General features: G+C 36.5%; 1 protein-coding gene across 1 annotated transcript in view; it reads right to left on the bottom strand.

Annotated features, from left to right (window-relative positions):
* kif20a (kinesin family member 20A) overlaps positions 1–16,558 on the bottom strand; it is a 25,210-nt gene extending 8,652 nt beyond the window's left edge. The window contains exons 1-15 of the mRNA XM_051877512.1: positions 16,346–16,558; positions 15,840–16,023; positions 12,282–12,404; positions 12,064–12,183; positions 11,763–11,901; positions 11,483–11,658; positions 10,169–10,274; positions 9,405–9,617; positions 9,171–9,282; positions 7,117–7,191; positions 6,800–6,943; positions 6,519–6,687; positions 6,266–6,415; positions 5,234–5,373; positions 5,028–5,130 (exon numbers count right to left, since the gene is read on the bottom strand). Of these exons, the coding sequence (XP_051733472.1) occupies positions 5,028–5,130; positions 5,234–5,373; positions 6,266–6,415; positions 6,519–6,687; positions 6,800–6,943; positions 7,117–7,191; positions 9,171–9,282; positions 9,405–9,617; positions 10,169–10,274; positions 11,483–11,658; positions 11,763–11,901; positions 12,064–12,183; positions 12,282–12,404; positions 15,840–16,013 (1,944 nt within the window). The 5' untranslated portion in view covers positions 16,014–16,023; positions 16,346–16,558. The remainder of the gene's footprint in view (positions 1–5,027; positions 5,131–5,233; positions 5,374–6,265; positions 6,416–6,518; positions 6,688–6,799; positions 6,944–7,116; positions 7,192–9,170; positions 9,283–9,404; positions 9,618–10,168; positions 10,275–11,482; positions 11,659–11,762; positions 11,902–12,063; positions 12,184–12,281; positions 12,405–15,839; positions 16,024–16,345) is intronic.

The following is a 16,558-nucleotide window of genomic DNA, read 5'->3' as shown; positions in this document are numbered from 1 at the left end:
GTATTATTTTTATTAATGTTAGTTAAGAGATACAACTGATCATTGTTAGTTTTATCTCAGGTCCATTAAATAAGTTCTTTTGATTTTAGTAATGTTATTAAACAGTAACTAAGAAATTAACATTAACTAAGAATACTTAATGCTTTATAAGTATTTTTCATTGTCAGTTTGGTAATAATGAATTAACATGTTAACTAATGAAGCCGTATGTCTCAAAGTTTTACTGAACAATAACAAATAATCAGAACATTTATAATGATTAGGGCATGCTGTAGACCAGATTAAAATATAAAAATGTTTAAGTTTGAAAATAAATAGCCTATTAAGTCTTTAAGTATTAAGTATTTGGTGCTGTGATGAACAATGAGATTACAAAAAATTGTAATCATTTTAAAAACTTCACTAGCGTAGTTGCTGTCAGAGAGTGAACGTGCACTTTCATTAAGCGCGTCTCCTTCACTCATGCATGTTGGGCTTGTTTACATCGGAGCGCGTGTCCCTTTGACGCAGAATACAGCGGTGTTGTGCATTTTATACGGTTGATGGGGAAAGTATTCTTAAATGCATTATAAAAATTAATAACTGGTAATAAATTATTATTCACGGTATTTTGAAGTGCCCACGATGACAATATCGTGCATATTCATTATCGTGATATATCACATTACCGAATATCGACACATGTCTAGTTCAAACTTACAATTTTCAACACTGATAATGATAAGAAATGATTCTTGAACAGCAAATCAGCATATTAGAATGATTTCTGAAGATTCATGTGACAAACTATGAAAATTCAGCTTTGCTTCACAGGAATAAATTACATTAAGGTAATTTTTAATATTATATTTAAATAAATAGAAATGTTTTTATTGTGTTTTTGATCAAATAAATGTATTAGAGACTTTTTTAAAAAAGTAATCACAAAATCTTTGCATTCTCTTTTTTTTTGTCAAAGTGCTACACATGATGAAATATTTTATCAATTGTAGAATTAGTTTGCTTACTGGCCTACATGACTGTGATTACAAGGGTCAAATGTATCTGAGAAGTTAGCTTGGCCCCTAAGCATATTTTGCTGGTAGTTTTCCACTAGACAACAGGCTATGAGATGGCTGTGAAATGAATAAGATCATTATTTTAAAGGCGTCACATGAAGGCTTCTTGCCTCCGGGGAGTGTTGATTGTCTTTGATACAATGTTTCATTTTGCCTCAATTGGCAGAATTCCACCATTAGGGAGTAAGTCAAAAGTTGTAGACTAGTTGGCAGTCGGCCACCCTTACAAAGATAATTATTTCTTGCGTAAGCAACACCTACAGTTTAATTAATGAAGTGACTGTGGTTAAAATGTTGGGGAGTACTTGGGAGACTCCAGGAAGGAAAAGGGAGAAGAGCATCTGGAAATGAGATCATGAGAAAGAACTGTAGGGGTGAATCTTACCAGAGAATTATGCCACTTTGTTGTGATTTAACAAGAAAAATGTTTAAGAACAACGCCCTGGCCAGAGACAGATTCAGATGTGCAGCTGGCATCTCACTTTGTTGTTTGTCAAAGTTAAAAAACTTCTGGGACCTAGAGATTCGACTCAGAGTTTTCTTTGAGACCAGAAGTGGAGGGACATCAAATTTGCCACAACACACAACAGAGGTTTACTGGAAAAAAAAATTGGGGTGCAATAGTTTATTTATTTGATCATTAATTTACTTATTACTCATTTTATTTAATTATTTACTTTGTTTCATCTTGTGTCTCGTGTCTTGTCACACCCCTAACAACAACTGTATAAGAATGATACAAGCACTAGGGATGTCGGTTGAAAATCAATGAAAATATGTGACGATTCAAGTCGGTTGAGATGTTAAATGAATCACGATACACATTTTAAACCGCAGGGGCGCTGTCGCTGAAGCTGATTACTGTGACGCGCTTTACAGGCACGAGAGCAGCGAGCAAGTCGAGCATCAAGCGGTAAACGCTGATGTTAAAGGGGACCTATTATGCCCCATTTTACAAGATGTAAAATAAGTCTCTGTTGTCCCCAGAGTGTGTATGTGAAGTTTTAGCTCAAAATACCTAACAGATCATTTTTTATAGCATGTTAAAATTGCCACTTTTTTGTAGTTGATCAAAAACACGCTGCTGTGCTCAGCCTAAGAGGGCAGAGCTTCAAGAGCTCATTCTCCGCTGTCAGGACGCACTATAATGTCAGAAACTGCGAATATATGCTGCATGGAGATAGAACAGGCATAGTTTAGTTTAATTACGTTTATAACTTACATTGTCTTGTTTTATCCACTTTATTAGTACAAGCCTGTTGTACCGTCCGAATGATGGCCAAAACTTTACAGATGAGTGTTATGATGTTTGTTGTACTTCACACAAAATAAGAAGTGTCCGTTTTCACTCTAGAAAATCACTGTAAGAGCTTAATAAAAAACAGTGCAATTGTGCATTAAAATATTATCTATAAACCCGTGTATTATCATCAACATACACAGCGAAGTACACAAACACTTGTTACAACCAACAGTAAACAAATATATAAAGACCTTATGCCTTTTCGGGTGGTGCTCAATAAACTGGTACACTTTATATCCGTAAATCAACTCCAATGAACTGTAATAAAGTACTCTCACCTTCATTACTGGCGTATCCAGTATCACTTTGGAGACTGTAATTACAGCTTAAGCTGGATCACGAACAGTTTGTACTTCTATATCATTGTGTAGCACATTTTTAGCACAACCTCTGTTTTGTATTGTCCCTTTGTATTGATATTCGTTCACAAAGCAGTCTGGTGTGAAATGATTCCCACAGACAAACGAATTTCGGTAGAATTGAGGGAGCATTTTCTTGGAAATCAAAATTAATCCACGTCTTCAGCGGCTCAGATTTGGATTAATCCATCCAGCCACAGGACACTTAAAACGCTTGGGAGACATTCTCAACAGTGCAGCAATGGCGGACTGTACAACTGGCTGTGAACTCGCTCAGGGCGGTTCTATGTTAAAACGGCAGTGTCTGTCAACATTCGTGGCCGGGGCCTGTGGCTAAAGTGATGTCACATTGCCAGGGATCTGGAAACGGCTTGTTCTGAGACACTGCTTATGATTTATGGGGATTAAAAAAGAAAAAAAAAGAAAAAAAGGAGTGGTTGGATTTTTATCATTATAGGGTGGTTGTGTACACACACTGCCAACACACATTTATGTCCAAACACCATGCAAAAGTGAATTTTGCATAATAGGTCCCCTTTAAGGACGACCCATCCTCATTCAAATGCAGGATTGGCGGCATTTACAAAGACTAAAAATGAAAGTGTTAAGGTGCAGATACCGCAAGACGTTAATATACACTAATAACACACTAATACACACTAATAGCAGTCGGCGACGGATGCAAGATCTGTGTTTTCATGGCAAAAGATACAGTCGTTTTCCATCGTAGAAAGTTATTCTGGTCTGCCTCATCTAACATTCGTGAAAGGATGTAAGTTTTCCACAGACTGAAGTAGAAAGCTGTGCTTGTGCAGGTATTGCATTTGTTGTACTCTTTCTAAATGTATACATAGAGTTTTGGTAACGCTTTACAATAAGGTTCATTAGTTAACTATTTTAGTTAACATGAACTAAGAATGAACAACTCTTCTTTAGCAGTTATTAATCTTTGTTAATGTTAATTTCAACATTTAAAAATACATTAAAATCTTGTTAACATTAATTCACTGTGAACTAACATGAACAAACAATGAACAGCTGGATTTTTATTAACTAACATTAAGGAAAAGATTAATAAATACTGCAGCATATGCATTGTTAGTTCATGTTATGTAATATAATGTTAACATGACACCTTACTGTAAAATGTTACTGGAATTTTTAATAACAATAAGTTATTATAGCATTTTTTTCTAGATGTGTTTAAAAGTAATTCTTGAAAGTGTAAAGATACAAATTATAGTAAATATTAAAATCTTGCCTTTATAGCGATGTGAAACCTCCGTTACTGTTGTACTTAAATTTTACTTTTTATATCTGCAGCTTCTTGACAAGACAGACACAGCAGGAGCTGAGCCGAAACAAACCTCCTCCCGAGAAACAGCATCGGAAGATCTAATTGGAGGGACTTTTTTTGAGATTAGTTCTAAAATTTAAATTTAGTTTTGTTATTTGACCCAAGATATTTCAGTTTCACAAAGAAATATGCAGCATTTTGTCTTAGATAAATAAAATAATACTTTTTCATTTATAATTTGTCTTAAATTTCTTTTTTTTTTGTTAAAAAAAATTGTGAAAATCGTATCGTGAAATCAGAAAGTCATTAGACTCTTTTAATTAAAGCACATAAACAGTACCTGATATTATGTTTATATTTCAAAAAACTAAACTTTATTATAAAATTCTAAACTTTTATTATAAAAAACATTGAGTGTAATTTAAGTGTTTAAGTTAATTTTAACCTTCAATATTATAGTAATGTAGTACCAACTGACTCCCACGAGTAGTTTACAGCATTAGTTGAGAGATTTTTTTCCTCTAGAAAATTTGCCATATACTGTAACTGATATACATCCAAAATAACCGATATTGAATCGAAAACCGGAATCGAAAGCATGTGAATAGAAATCAATACCCAGCCCTAGTCAGTATGGTTATGCTGTGATGTTATGAAATTAGGGAAGGCAAATGAATTGTAATTAGTTTGATAATACTAGTCTGATAATAATGATGATGATGATGATGATGATGATAATAATAATAATAATAATTTAATACATTAATGGGAAAAATGAGCCAATTACCATCTTGATCTCGTCAAAGGCATCAGCCACTGGCGATATCTGACCATCATCGATACACGATATCATTGTCTATCAGCACACCCCTAATCCTTAAAATAATTATTTCATAATTTGTTCTATTACTAATAATTAATCCAATAAAATGGATGCTATTACCAGGTGCAAACAGGGGTTTGGTTGAATTGTCAGACTGTATTGTAACTGCTCCCTTCACATCACTGACCTCTAGCTCTTGGCTGTAATATTTCTTCAGGCTGCTCTTCAGGTTGTTAATTTTGTTCTCACATCTCTTCTCCATCAGATCCCTCTCGCTCTCCAGTGTCTCACTGCACAGCAAGGGAGTAACTTAAAACATCTAATTGTAACAACAACTTATATTGTGTTACAGTACATATGCACTAGAGATGCACTAAATCATCAGTCAGGTACCTGAAGTCATCCTGCATGCGGTTGATGACCTCCATCATCTCAGTGCAGACCTCCTCTCGAACCTGGGCCTCGAGTTCCTCTTTCTCCTGCCGTTGACGCAGCACCTCGCGCTTCAGAACATCAATGGCCTTTAGAAGCGCCTACCCAACATAAAATCCAGCTGAATTATGAAATATTTCACTATCAGTAGGGTTTAGGAAAGATTTTTATGCTTTCTGGTGAATATAGTTTCTGAGACATTCACAAAGAAAATAAAAAGTCATTTCATGACTTATGTTATATAGTTAACAACAGTCATATAGACAACAGTCAGTGATTTTCTACAATTACTTTCTACAGGGATTTTTCACCCAAAAATGAAAATTGTGTCATCATTTACTCACCCTCATGTTGTTTCAAACACATAAGACTTTGGTTAATCTTTGAATTTTTAACATTTTTAAAGAAACCTGAGAGGTTAGAAGATCCAAAAAGGTCATAAAGGCATCATAAAACGAATCCATATGAATCGAGTGGTTTAAGTTTTGTGAAGAGATACCATCACTTTAATTGATGAAGAGATTAATTAGGATTTTATTCACATGTTAACATACATAGAGTACATCACATAGGAAGCTTGGGCATGTCACACGCTAGAACAAACACCACTGGTTATTGTTCTAACATGTGACGCATGCACTAGTTTCCATGTTTACCATATGTGTTTCAATCATTGTTTAGATGTAAATGAAAGCCTAAATTAAATTATACCGCTTGATTTATATGGATTTGTTTTACGACGCTTTTACAACTTTTTGAGTTTTGAGATTTTTACATTCTGGTTACCTGGACTTTCAATGAAGGGACAGAAACCTCAGGTTACATTAAAAATATCACTCTGAAAAATTGATAATATTAGTGTTTCAAAGTCATACAGGCTTGGAATGACATGAGGGTGAGTAAAAGAGAAATTTCATTTTTGGGTGAACTATGCTTGAAATTATTACCAACGATTATTCTCTCTTAAGATTAACCAAATTAAACTGGATTTACTTCAGGATCAAACATGGTGATGTCTCCTTCCTCATCACTCTCCTCCTCATCCTCCTCCAGTAAAGTGGTGTCGTTAGGATGAGCTGGCTGCTCACGAAGCAGGGACAGGATGTATGCCACACGCGTCTTGCTGCACGGCCCATGTACCAGCTGAAATATGAAAGATTTGTAAATGGACATTGTTTAAATGTTGTTTGGTGTCCAGAAGAGGAAATGTATAAACATTTTTCAGAGAAAGAAAGCATCTTTTCACCTGTGTGGCAATGGCAGAGAATTTGAGCGCTTGGAGCGTTTCGTCATAGGTGGAGGCACAAGAGTTGATGTTGACCACCATGCAAGAGCGCCCGTGACCACAGAAGAAACTCTGGAGGACCCTGGTTAGCTTGCTGTCTCTGAATGGAACAACCAGTGGAGGACGAGACCTGTGGCAATGACAGTATAATGACGTCACTAATCGCTTTAACAGTTGTTGGACAACTAGTGGACCATCATGACCCACCACATTGTGTAAATTGTGAAGTGTGTCACACTCACTTATTGGTTTGATTGTGTCTCAGAGCAGTGATGCAGCGCCCCAGTGTCAGCAAAGAGGTGTTGATGTTGTTTGCCTCTTTCATTCTCTCGCCATTCTGCTGGGTCTTACAGCGCTCAGAACCTGCCAAATCACACACAGAGAGCCTGCCGGAAGCAGCAGATAATTCTAAATCAAACCTTTTTGACTTTTAATTGCCAGAGTAATTATAAAGGGTTCAATCCAATACACCACTAAAATGGCTTAAAAAAAAAAAATTACCAAAAAAAAAAAAACAATTCACTTATGAAGAAGCACACAGCAATGTGGAAGGACTCACTCGCTGATTCTGGTCACCTGTCCCAGCTCTGCTTTTGGCTTGACATGTAGAACACGGATAGTAAAGATACTATGGCTAAAAATGGAAAGGAAATACACATGATGATTCTATTCATTTTTAACTGAATAAACCATACTTTTATTTCATGTATTCTTGCATACATAAATAGATAAATACATGTAAACTTTAAATATATATTTCAAATAAAAAGATTCTGATTGGGCAGAACTTGGACAAGAGTAGGTGTGGTCGCAATTCTCAGACGAAAAGGGTACATTGTCGATTGTCTATGGCGTGGAGATGTTTAAAGCACAGCTGACAGAAGTCACTTTCAAACCAAGCAGCTTTCTGCGGTTTAACGTGACAAATCCGCATGACCAACTTGAACCTGTTGCAAAATCTGGGTTGGGGAAATATCTCACCCTCACACAAAATTCCCAATCATGTACTTTTTTTTTTTAAATGACTGGATTTTGCTAGATACAATTCTCAGAACAACGTTAAATATGACCACACCTTAGTCGCAATGAAACTTAAGTAACAACTGGTCTTTTCTTCCATATTGCGATTCTGAGGGTAACATTATCAAAAACGAAAAAAAAACATGTAGGGCAGGACTTGGTTTTGTGTATCGGTTGTTGATTGGATTTTGAGCGGTGGGCGTGGCACTCAAAATTGGAGGCAGATTAACGTGGGCTTGAAGGAACAGGGTTTAAGAGGACTAAATGACTGGTGAATTCCTGCATACGTCACCAGAGAGAAGTCTGTCATTAGCTATGTTTCCATCCACCTGTTTTATGTGCATTTTGGGATGTAGCATAAACACTTGATGAAAACGCCAAAATGCACATATATTCTAAAAGTGAGCATAAACTTACATGCTCAATTGAGGCGGATAAATTCGATAAGACCTGCGCATAAACTATGATGGAAACACGTTTACTGAATAAATCTCTTTGCTTCAACAGAGAATGTTATTGGATAACTCGACTAATCAGCAGACCAATTTCATTGCACATCATCTCAAATGTTGGTTTTATCATTCTGCAATGCCTGAGCCAAAGTCTGTCATCAGAATGATTTGGTATAATGACCTTTTAGAAGTTTATCACATGATTGCGTTCCCTAATGCCAGGCATTCAATGGAAACACAAGATAACATGACAGTGTTTATTGCATTTCATCTGCACACCCTAAGATGCAACTCATTTATGGTGTAGGAAAAAAGAGCCACAGTGGCAGAGATGCATTTTTATTACAGATATTTTGCATAAACTTCCCAGGAAGTGATGATTTCGTTCTCTTAAACGCATGGAAACGCTGGTTCCAGGCCAAGTATGGTAACTAGGCTCGCTGCGATAGTCGGTGTTCAGCCGCAACACCGATTATATCAGTTGCCCACCGCGGCATCACCCCCCATTGTCGTTTTGAATAATCATTTACTTTAGTTAGCAAACAGACACTACAATTAAAAACTGATCGCGTCTGCTTAGTGCAGCGTGAGCCGAACGAGAGTCGCAGCACAGATCAGCAGCAGACAGATTTAATTTATCACGTGACGAGAGTCACTAGCTGACTGACAAGACAATGGCAGATTTGGTTTCAAAGCGAAATGTAAAAGCGCCTATATGGCAAAATTTTGGATTTAAACCCCGTGCTAATAGGGAACCTGCTGAAGGTCAGTTGTGTTTTTCATTAAGAATAATAATGAACCCACCATTCAAGCAATTGCTGCTTATTCGAAAGAGAAAGTAAAATGCGCACAGCCACACGGACATTCATAATGGTGCGTGTCTGACTCTCTATCCATTTGGCCATGACTGCTATTTGCAAATGTTTTATGTGATATTTTGTGCACAACTTTGGGTGAAAACATAGCTATTTTCACTGGAAGATCTAGTTATGACAATTTAATTAAACATTAGAAGGTCAAAATATCTTTTAAAATGAAACATACGCATGAATGAATTGTTCACAATAAGATCAACAACATGCATTCAGAAAGTGGAGTGAATTTTCACAGGATAATGGGTATGATGACATTAAGCAGGTACCTGCGGCTGGAGTTGTGGTTTAGGTGAGTACTGGCAAAACTTTGGTTGCGTTGTCCAACTTTAAGCACTTTCCAAGCCTCTTCTGCACTTTGTACTTGAATCCAGGTCAGATCTAATGGAAGGACATAAATGATTCAATATAATTAAAACGGCTAAGAAGAAATAGGAAGAAATTGCTATATATTTAAATCAGTAATTGGAATTGGTCATTTCTATGCTCTTTGTGATTCTTACCCTTCACGTATGGGTTTCCGTGTTTGTCATCACTAAGGCGTAGCGTGGCTCTCTTGCGGGACTGAAGTGAAGGTGGAGCGTCCAGGAGATCATAGAGAAATTCGTTGTAGATCTCATAAAACGAGACCCACACTGAGAACTGTACCCCCTCCTCAAGGTCCTCCCCACCACTGAGACACAGGCCATTTGTCTCCAAACAAATGCCATCTGAATCTGTAATTCAAAAACACACCTGCTTAGGAGAAATCTCATAAATTTTACATTTGGATTATGGTTGCTTGTGAAACTTTGCATTCGAATTCCTGACATTTCAATACGAATGTTTCAAGTGAGAGTGAGTTTTCCCCACCGATTTTGCATCGGGTTTCAAATTGGTCACACAAATTCGCCATGCTGACCAACAGAAAGCTGCTTGGTCTGAAAGTGACTTCTGTGCAAGCAGTGCTTCATGCAATGGAAAACTGACCTTTTTTGCCAGCAAAATTTCACTAATGTGACTGCACCTGATAGGATGGGGAGAACTACAACATGTAGCTCAAACATCACTGAGATCTCAAAAATTACTGACAAATTAAAGCTGGAATTTGTAATTTTTTTTCCCCAATAGGAATTCCAATCTCTTTGTTTGAGTGGCCTGACTTATCAATATTGACTCAATTAGCGTTTTGGAGAAGACTGCCTGGCAAATGGGACAAGTGTTTGCAATTTCTGCAATTTTTTTCAGTATGAAGTAGCTCAGGGTAGAATGTCAGATAGCTCCTTACCCTCCAACTGTGTTGCTATGTGACTGGTTGCTGAGAGTCCACTGATGCCACTGTCCCAGGACAAACCTGCACGCAGCCTAGAATGATGTCCACCTGTGCTTTCCTCCTGAACAAAAGGAAGACATTTAGAAACTATCCAAGAAAAAATCTGAAACTATTGAGGTATATTGTTTTTGTTTTTACAGAAACATTGAATAATATCTCAAGAAACACCACCAGCTTATAATTCTGTTTTATATGACATATGAAATCACATTTTCATACATGGTTGCCACATTTTATTTCTAATTGCTAAAGTTCATAAAAATGCTTCATTGACTGATGTTTCTTAAGTTTCGTTATGCTTCCAAATGATATCAGACATGAACAAATCTTCAAGGTTCCTTACACATTTTCTATTTCAAAATTCCATACTTTTCCAGACTCAAATTTCCAAACCTCCTTCCAAACGATTTTTTAGAACATAATTAACATAAATGGTTCACACAGCATTATTTTTGGTAAATAGTAGTCATCTGTAAATATTTTTTTTCTTCTTTTTTTCTCCATTGGCTTCCTCAAAGTGATAACGTGCTTACATGATGAGAAGAAACCTAAAACGCTTTAGAACCTGCATATATTTACGTCTGACATATCAGTTTGATACGGTAAATGTGGATGGATTTTGCACGATCACCAAACATCAAAGTACAGTCTAATTTAGATGATTGTTTGCTCCTTTCTCTGTTGCTGGTTTGAGTGGCACACGCACATTTATTTAATGAAGTTCAAAACAGACTCGCTTATGGTAAAGACAAACAGTTTTGTGTAATGAAAATGTGCATCTTGAATTCAATCGTTTGACAATCACTAAACGTTTGCCATGAAAACACTCTGCTTGTGTGATGCATTTATTTTTGAAAAATTCTTAATTTTATATTTCAGAAAACTGAATAGCAGCAATAGTCTGGAAACAAATATTTTTGCATACTGTTTTCTTTTTTTCTTTTTACATACTTATCCAGACCTGAAAATGACTTAAATCAAATTCTATACTTTTCCAAACTGCGTATGAACCCTGTATTTTGGAAAAATCCATCACGAGTAAAGAGATGCTGAATTGATTTGGAATGTATGTAATATATTTACTATGTTTCTGTGTGGACGTTAACAGTCCAGTAAAGTTTAAAAAAAAAAATATATATATATATATGACTAGCCAATGGCAATTTTATTGCCAATTTTCAAGTAGAGGGTTGTTGAGCATTGACTAAATAAGCATCTCTAATTATCACTTAGCAAATTACTTATTCAACCATTCTAATTCTTTGTTACCTCTTTCAGCAAAGCATCACGGCGCATTTCCTCAGCACGGACCTCACCAGCATCCAGCTTACGGACCTCCTGGCTCAGTACGGGCTTGAGGTCCATGGCGGAGTACAGCCGCCCAGACAGCTTCAGGAATACAGACACTAACGCCCGCGGCAGCAGACCCGCCTCTCCACCTGCCCCTGTTTAATCAAAGCAAAACCAGTACTCTTATTAGTTTTACATAAATATATGTACCAAACCAACACGCTAAAATCCAGACCAGTCTATGGGTTGTGGCTCTTACCCTGTATGGTGTAGGTTTTGCCCGAGTTGGTCACACCATAAGTATAGAGGAGGCGGTTTTCTCCATGCAGAACATCTCGTACCATCTCCCTTATGGTGTGATCGTAAACCTCCTGCTGAGGGGTTTGTGGTCCAAAAATCTGCACAAAAGGGAAAAAAAATAAATAAATAAATAATTCACATGATGCTGCATCCAGGGTGAAGCTTGTCAGTAAAAAGTCTAAGAACATTATTGTATTGGCCAGTGAAACATTTCTATGAAATGCTATATTTGATGATTTCCTTAATAGTGGATGCATTACCTTGGTAAAGGTAAACTTGTGCAGGCTTTGAGAGACCCCTCTCTCAGCACTCTTCATGTTGCGGGAGTCTTTTGGTGCTCTGAGAAGCAGACTGTCCTCAGACTGCACATTTACACAACCCTGAACAGCACAAACAGAGCAATAAAGACGTCACTCTTTGTCAACCAAGTCTTTCCTTCCTTTAAAAAGTGTTTCACAAGTCTGTCAAATTCCTTTACCTGCTCCTCTCCCCGCTCCTTCTCTGCCTCAGTAAGAGGACGGATCCGCAGGAAAACCTTCAGCTTCTCTGATCCATCATCAGCGCTGCCTCTTCTGCTGACATCACTCTTGACCTGCACAGGCTGCCAGTCACACAGATGAAAGAACTGAGAACTTGTCCACACTTAATAGGTTTACATTGGGGGAAGAAAAAAAAAAAAACTTTTTCTCTTCATCTTGGCCTTCCGTCCACACTGAGACGTGTTTTCGTCAACAAAGAAAACACTCTTCCAAATGGATAAATTTAAAAATGTTGTTTTCGCGTCTTAGTGTGGACCGTGAAAACTGAGGTATGTGAAAACTATGACACGTTTAGTCATGTGATGCATTCGTACCAATAATATCTATGGTTATACCGACATTGTTGTGCCTGCTATTTAGTTTCATAGTGCTGTTAAAGATAAATGTTTCTTTGTAGAATATCCATATTACACTCCTGCAAAGATGACAGAAAATTTACTCGCAATTGTTGTCCTGGGGCAAAAGTGAGTAGTGGGATATTTTGCAAATAAAAAGATTGTGCCAGAAGTGAGAACTTCATTATGTCTGCTCTCTTTGTTTCATCCTGTGAGCTTTTATTAAGTTTTACGGGTGCACAGTAAGGAGATTTAAGTATTTTCAGAGTTTCAGTGTGGATGAGCAAGATTCAAAAATGACTGAAAATGTTAGTGTGGACGAGGAGCATTTTGAAACATCGTTTTCAAATGTATCCAGATTAATGTAGATGTAGCCTGAATCTGAACAAAGCCTGAGGTGAGGAACTAATCATTAAGCAAGCAGTTTGTGTTAACCGGAGGAAAAACACATTACTTACAGCGGTCTTTAATGAAAAGAATTATTGTGAGGGAGCCGCTTCTGGCAATGTGACAATCTGAGACACAGGAGTTGACTGAACAAACAGTAAGCGTAAGCCTGGGGCAAGTATGGCAAGCAGATTTAACATTTAACAGCACAGTATCAACACAGAATCTAAACTTTGCGTCCAGTGTTGACAGCCTAAAGCTGTTGAGGTGTGACTCATCAACCGTCGCGTCCAGTGTAGATGGTGTCAGCATGATTTCAAAATGAACACATTCCAGCTCCACGTGATCTCTTATTTAAGACAAACTAAATTTACTAACATTTACTCATTAGATTCTAGTACTTATTCCAATAGTAAAAAATAGCTTAACAATTCCATTGTTATTTGTTATAAACTGACAAGTAGGCCTACTTATTTGTTAGATATTAGTATCCATTTATTACTTAATGTCGATTCTAGGGCTGCACGATATGTCGAAATTATCAAAATATGGCAAATGTACGTATCACGATATGCATATCGCAATAGCTTATGATAACTGAATGGTTTAATACTTCAAAATATTATGAAAAGTCTTTTCTTTTAAGTTTTAGGTCAACGCGGACAGCAGAGGATAGACTGGACACATGACTGTCACGTGTGTGATATGCTTAATTATTAGGTGCAATAAGCAAAGTACTTACATGCACAGGAAGCCGCCTCTCGGACAGCGCATAACCCTGATTTCAGTTCTCTTCCGCAGCTTGTATGGCCAAATACACACAAAATTGTGTCAAAATGCCCGTCTTTGTGAGTATTCACGCAAACACCGTTAGTTATGTTTTAAATGGAGTAAAAAGTTGAAAGAAAGCGTGTGTGTAACAATATATTGGATCTGTGCAGCTGTAATACTACAGTAAAACACTGCTGTTGTCTTTCAGAAGTTGTAGGGATGCTTTCTTCTTACAAAAAGAATGTGAAACATGTTGGTTATATCATTTTTGTTTTCTAAATATATTTAAATTTATTTTACACACAGCATTATCACATCGCATATCACATTTCTTCGATGTCGTGCAGCCCTAGTCAATTCCAATCATCACTAGTTACTAGTGATACACAAAATGTTGCTTATTTTTTTCATATGTAATAACTAGTCAGAATGGCTACTGTATAGTTTAATTATAACTCTAAAAAGTAAAATTAAAAATCGTACTAGTAATGATTGGAATAGACACTACAATCTAATAAATTAGTACTAAAATCTAATAAATCTTCAATAAAATTGTAACCAGTAACAAAGGAAGATACTTGTCACTACTCAAATAAGTGCTTGTACAGTACAAATATGTGTCACAAATAAAAACTAAAAAGTGCTTGTAACATATAGGGCTGGGTTTAAAAAAAAAAAAAAAAAAAAAAAAAAAAAAAAACGATTTCACGATTTTAATTGATTCTTATTTTTATGAACCGATATCGATTCTTAAATCCCAAGAATCGATTAGTCAAGTCTGTTTTCAGTTGATGAATGAACAGAACATGTAACGCGCCTCCCATCCAATAAATCGCAATAATCTTTGTGCTTTGTTACTTTTGATATGAAGCAAAGTCTCAGATTTCAAATGACATCCATCTCATTATGAGATTCAAAAAATAAATACTTTGCGCTGTTAAATGTGGCGTGACAGATTGCTGTAGCGCCTCAGTTAAAAATAAGCGGCAGCACGGAGAGCATGTGAACATCCTCTCCTCCACTTTAATATCAGTTACAGCGCGAAATAAACATGAATAAATATCTGAAGATATGTTAAAATATACAGTACAACTTACTGAAATCCGTATCATGTCTCGTGTAATAGCTCAATCAGTGTTTCAACCTCGGAAAGACGTCAATAAAACAGCTTGTAAACAATGTCACGTAACGTCACATTTACCTCAGAAAAACCATATTCAGTGATCATAAACTAGTTAGTCAGCTAAAAAAATGAACTCTAGAAAGTCTGCTATCTGAAAAATATAGCTATGCACCGTTACATATTCATTGTAATTTTTAATGTTCTTCAATATTTAATGGATGTTTGAATAAATCAGTTATGACAGCCACAATTTAAATGTTTATATTTCAAAAAAATGAACTGGAGTAGAAATATGATTATGTAATTCTAAACTTTAGTTATTATAAAAAACATCATTGAGTATAATTTAAGTGTTTGTATATAAATAAGTTAATTTTAACAATATTATAGTCATGTAGTACCGACTGACTCCCATGTGTAGTTTACAGCATTAGTTGAGAGACTTTTTTCCTCTAGAAAATTTGCCATGTATTGTATCTGATATACTACATCCAAAATAATCGACATCGAATCAAATCGAAATCGAATCGCAAGCATGTGAATAGAAATCGAATCGTGAAAATTGTGTCAATACCCAGCCCTAGTAACATACATAACAATAGATGTTAGTAAGTCTTAAGAATTAATTGTTCAAATAGCTTGCCACATGACGTCGTTATGTTGTGGGCATCTGATTTCAAAACATGTACACAATCCACGTTTCTTGTATAATTAAAAGGACTCTACCACTAAAATATCACTAAAAAGTCAGCATCTGACAATCAATAGTTAGTTTTTCAGCTCTGAAGTTACAGTCGACAAAAACATGATCACCGATGCCAGACCTGAGCCTCCAAATATAAAGACCATTTGTCAGAGCCTAAGTCTACTGCCTATCATACCTCTTTAGTGGGTGTTTGGGAATCTGCAGCAGGGGTAATGACGGAGATCTCTGGCAGAGGAGACACAAACCGCTGACATCTCAAGAGAGCTCCGATATCAGCAGCTGTGGACTCAAAGACAGCACCACACTCATCCTCATCAGACAGAACCCCGCATGGAGACGCCAGAGCCATTATGACAAACCTAGAAATGAAAACATGTACAATTCTATACTCGCAATAAAAGGATAGACATTTACTCTCAGTACGTTTATGAATGGACAACTACTTATAAACAAAGTCAATCGGCTAACCAGCTAACTTAGCTGCACTTCGCGTTCAAAGACGCTGTTTTGTGCTGGCTGTTAAACAATGAGACATTATGATATGATTAACAACAAAAGGCGAGAATAGATGAGCAGGAAACAGCATTTCGACAGAAAAGTAACATTTATTTGACTGACCGGAAGCTGTGTTTGCTCTTTGCAGCTAGCATCGCTTATTTGAAAAGACTTTTACATTCTTACCTTGATTTAAGATGTCCTCTGGAGGAAAATACGATCCAAATATGATTTTACAGTTATATAAATTACTGCTACAGCTAAGCTAAATATGTGTCTTGAAAATCAGAACATCTAAGCTGAACATACAGTTAGTACTGTAACTAAACTAAACTCATCAGTCCACCTGCACAGCGCAGAGCTCACCAACGGTTACTGAGACAACAACATATTCGAACA

Source organism: Ctenopharyngodon idella, chromosome 21, assembly GCF_019924925.1.
Source record: "Ctenopharyngodon idella isolate HZGC_01 chromosome 21, HZGC01, whole genome shotgun sequence".
Lineage (NCBI taxonomy): Eukaryota > Metazoa > Chordata > Actinopteri > Cypriniformes > Xenocyprididae > Ctenopharyngodon > Ctenopharyngodon idella.
Note: the sequence above shows the minus strand (reverse complement) of the source record. Positions and strands in the feature narration are given on the sequence as shown.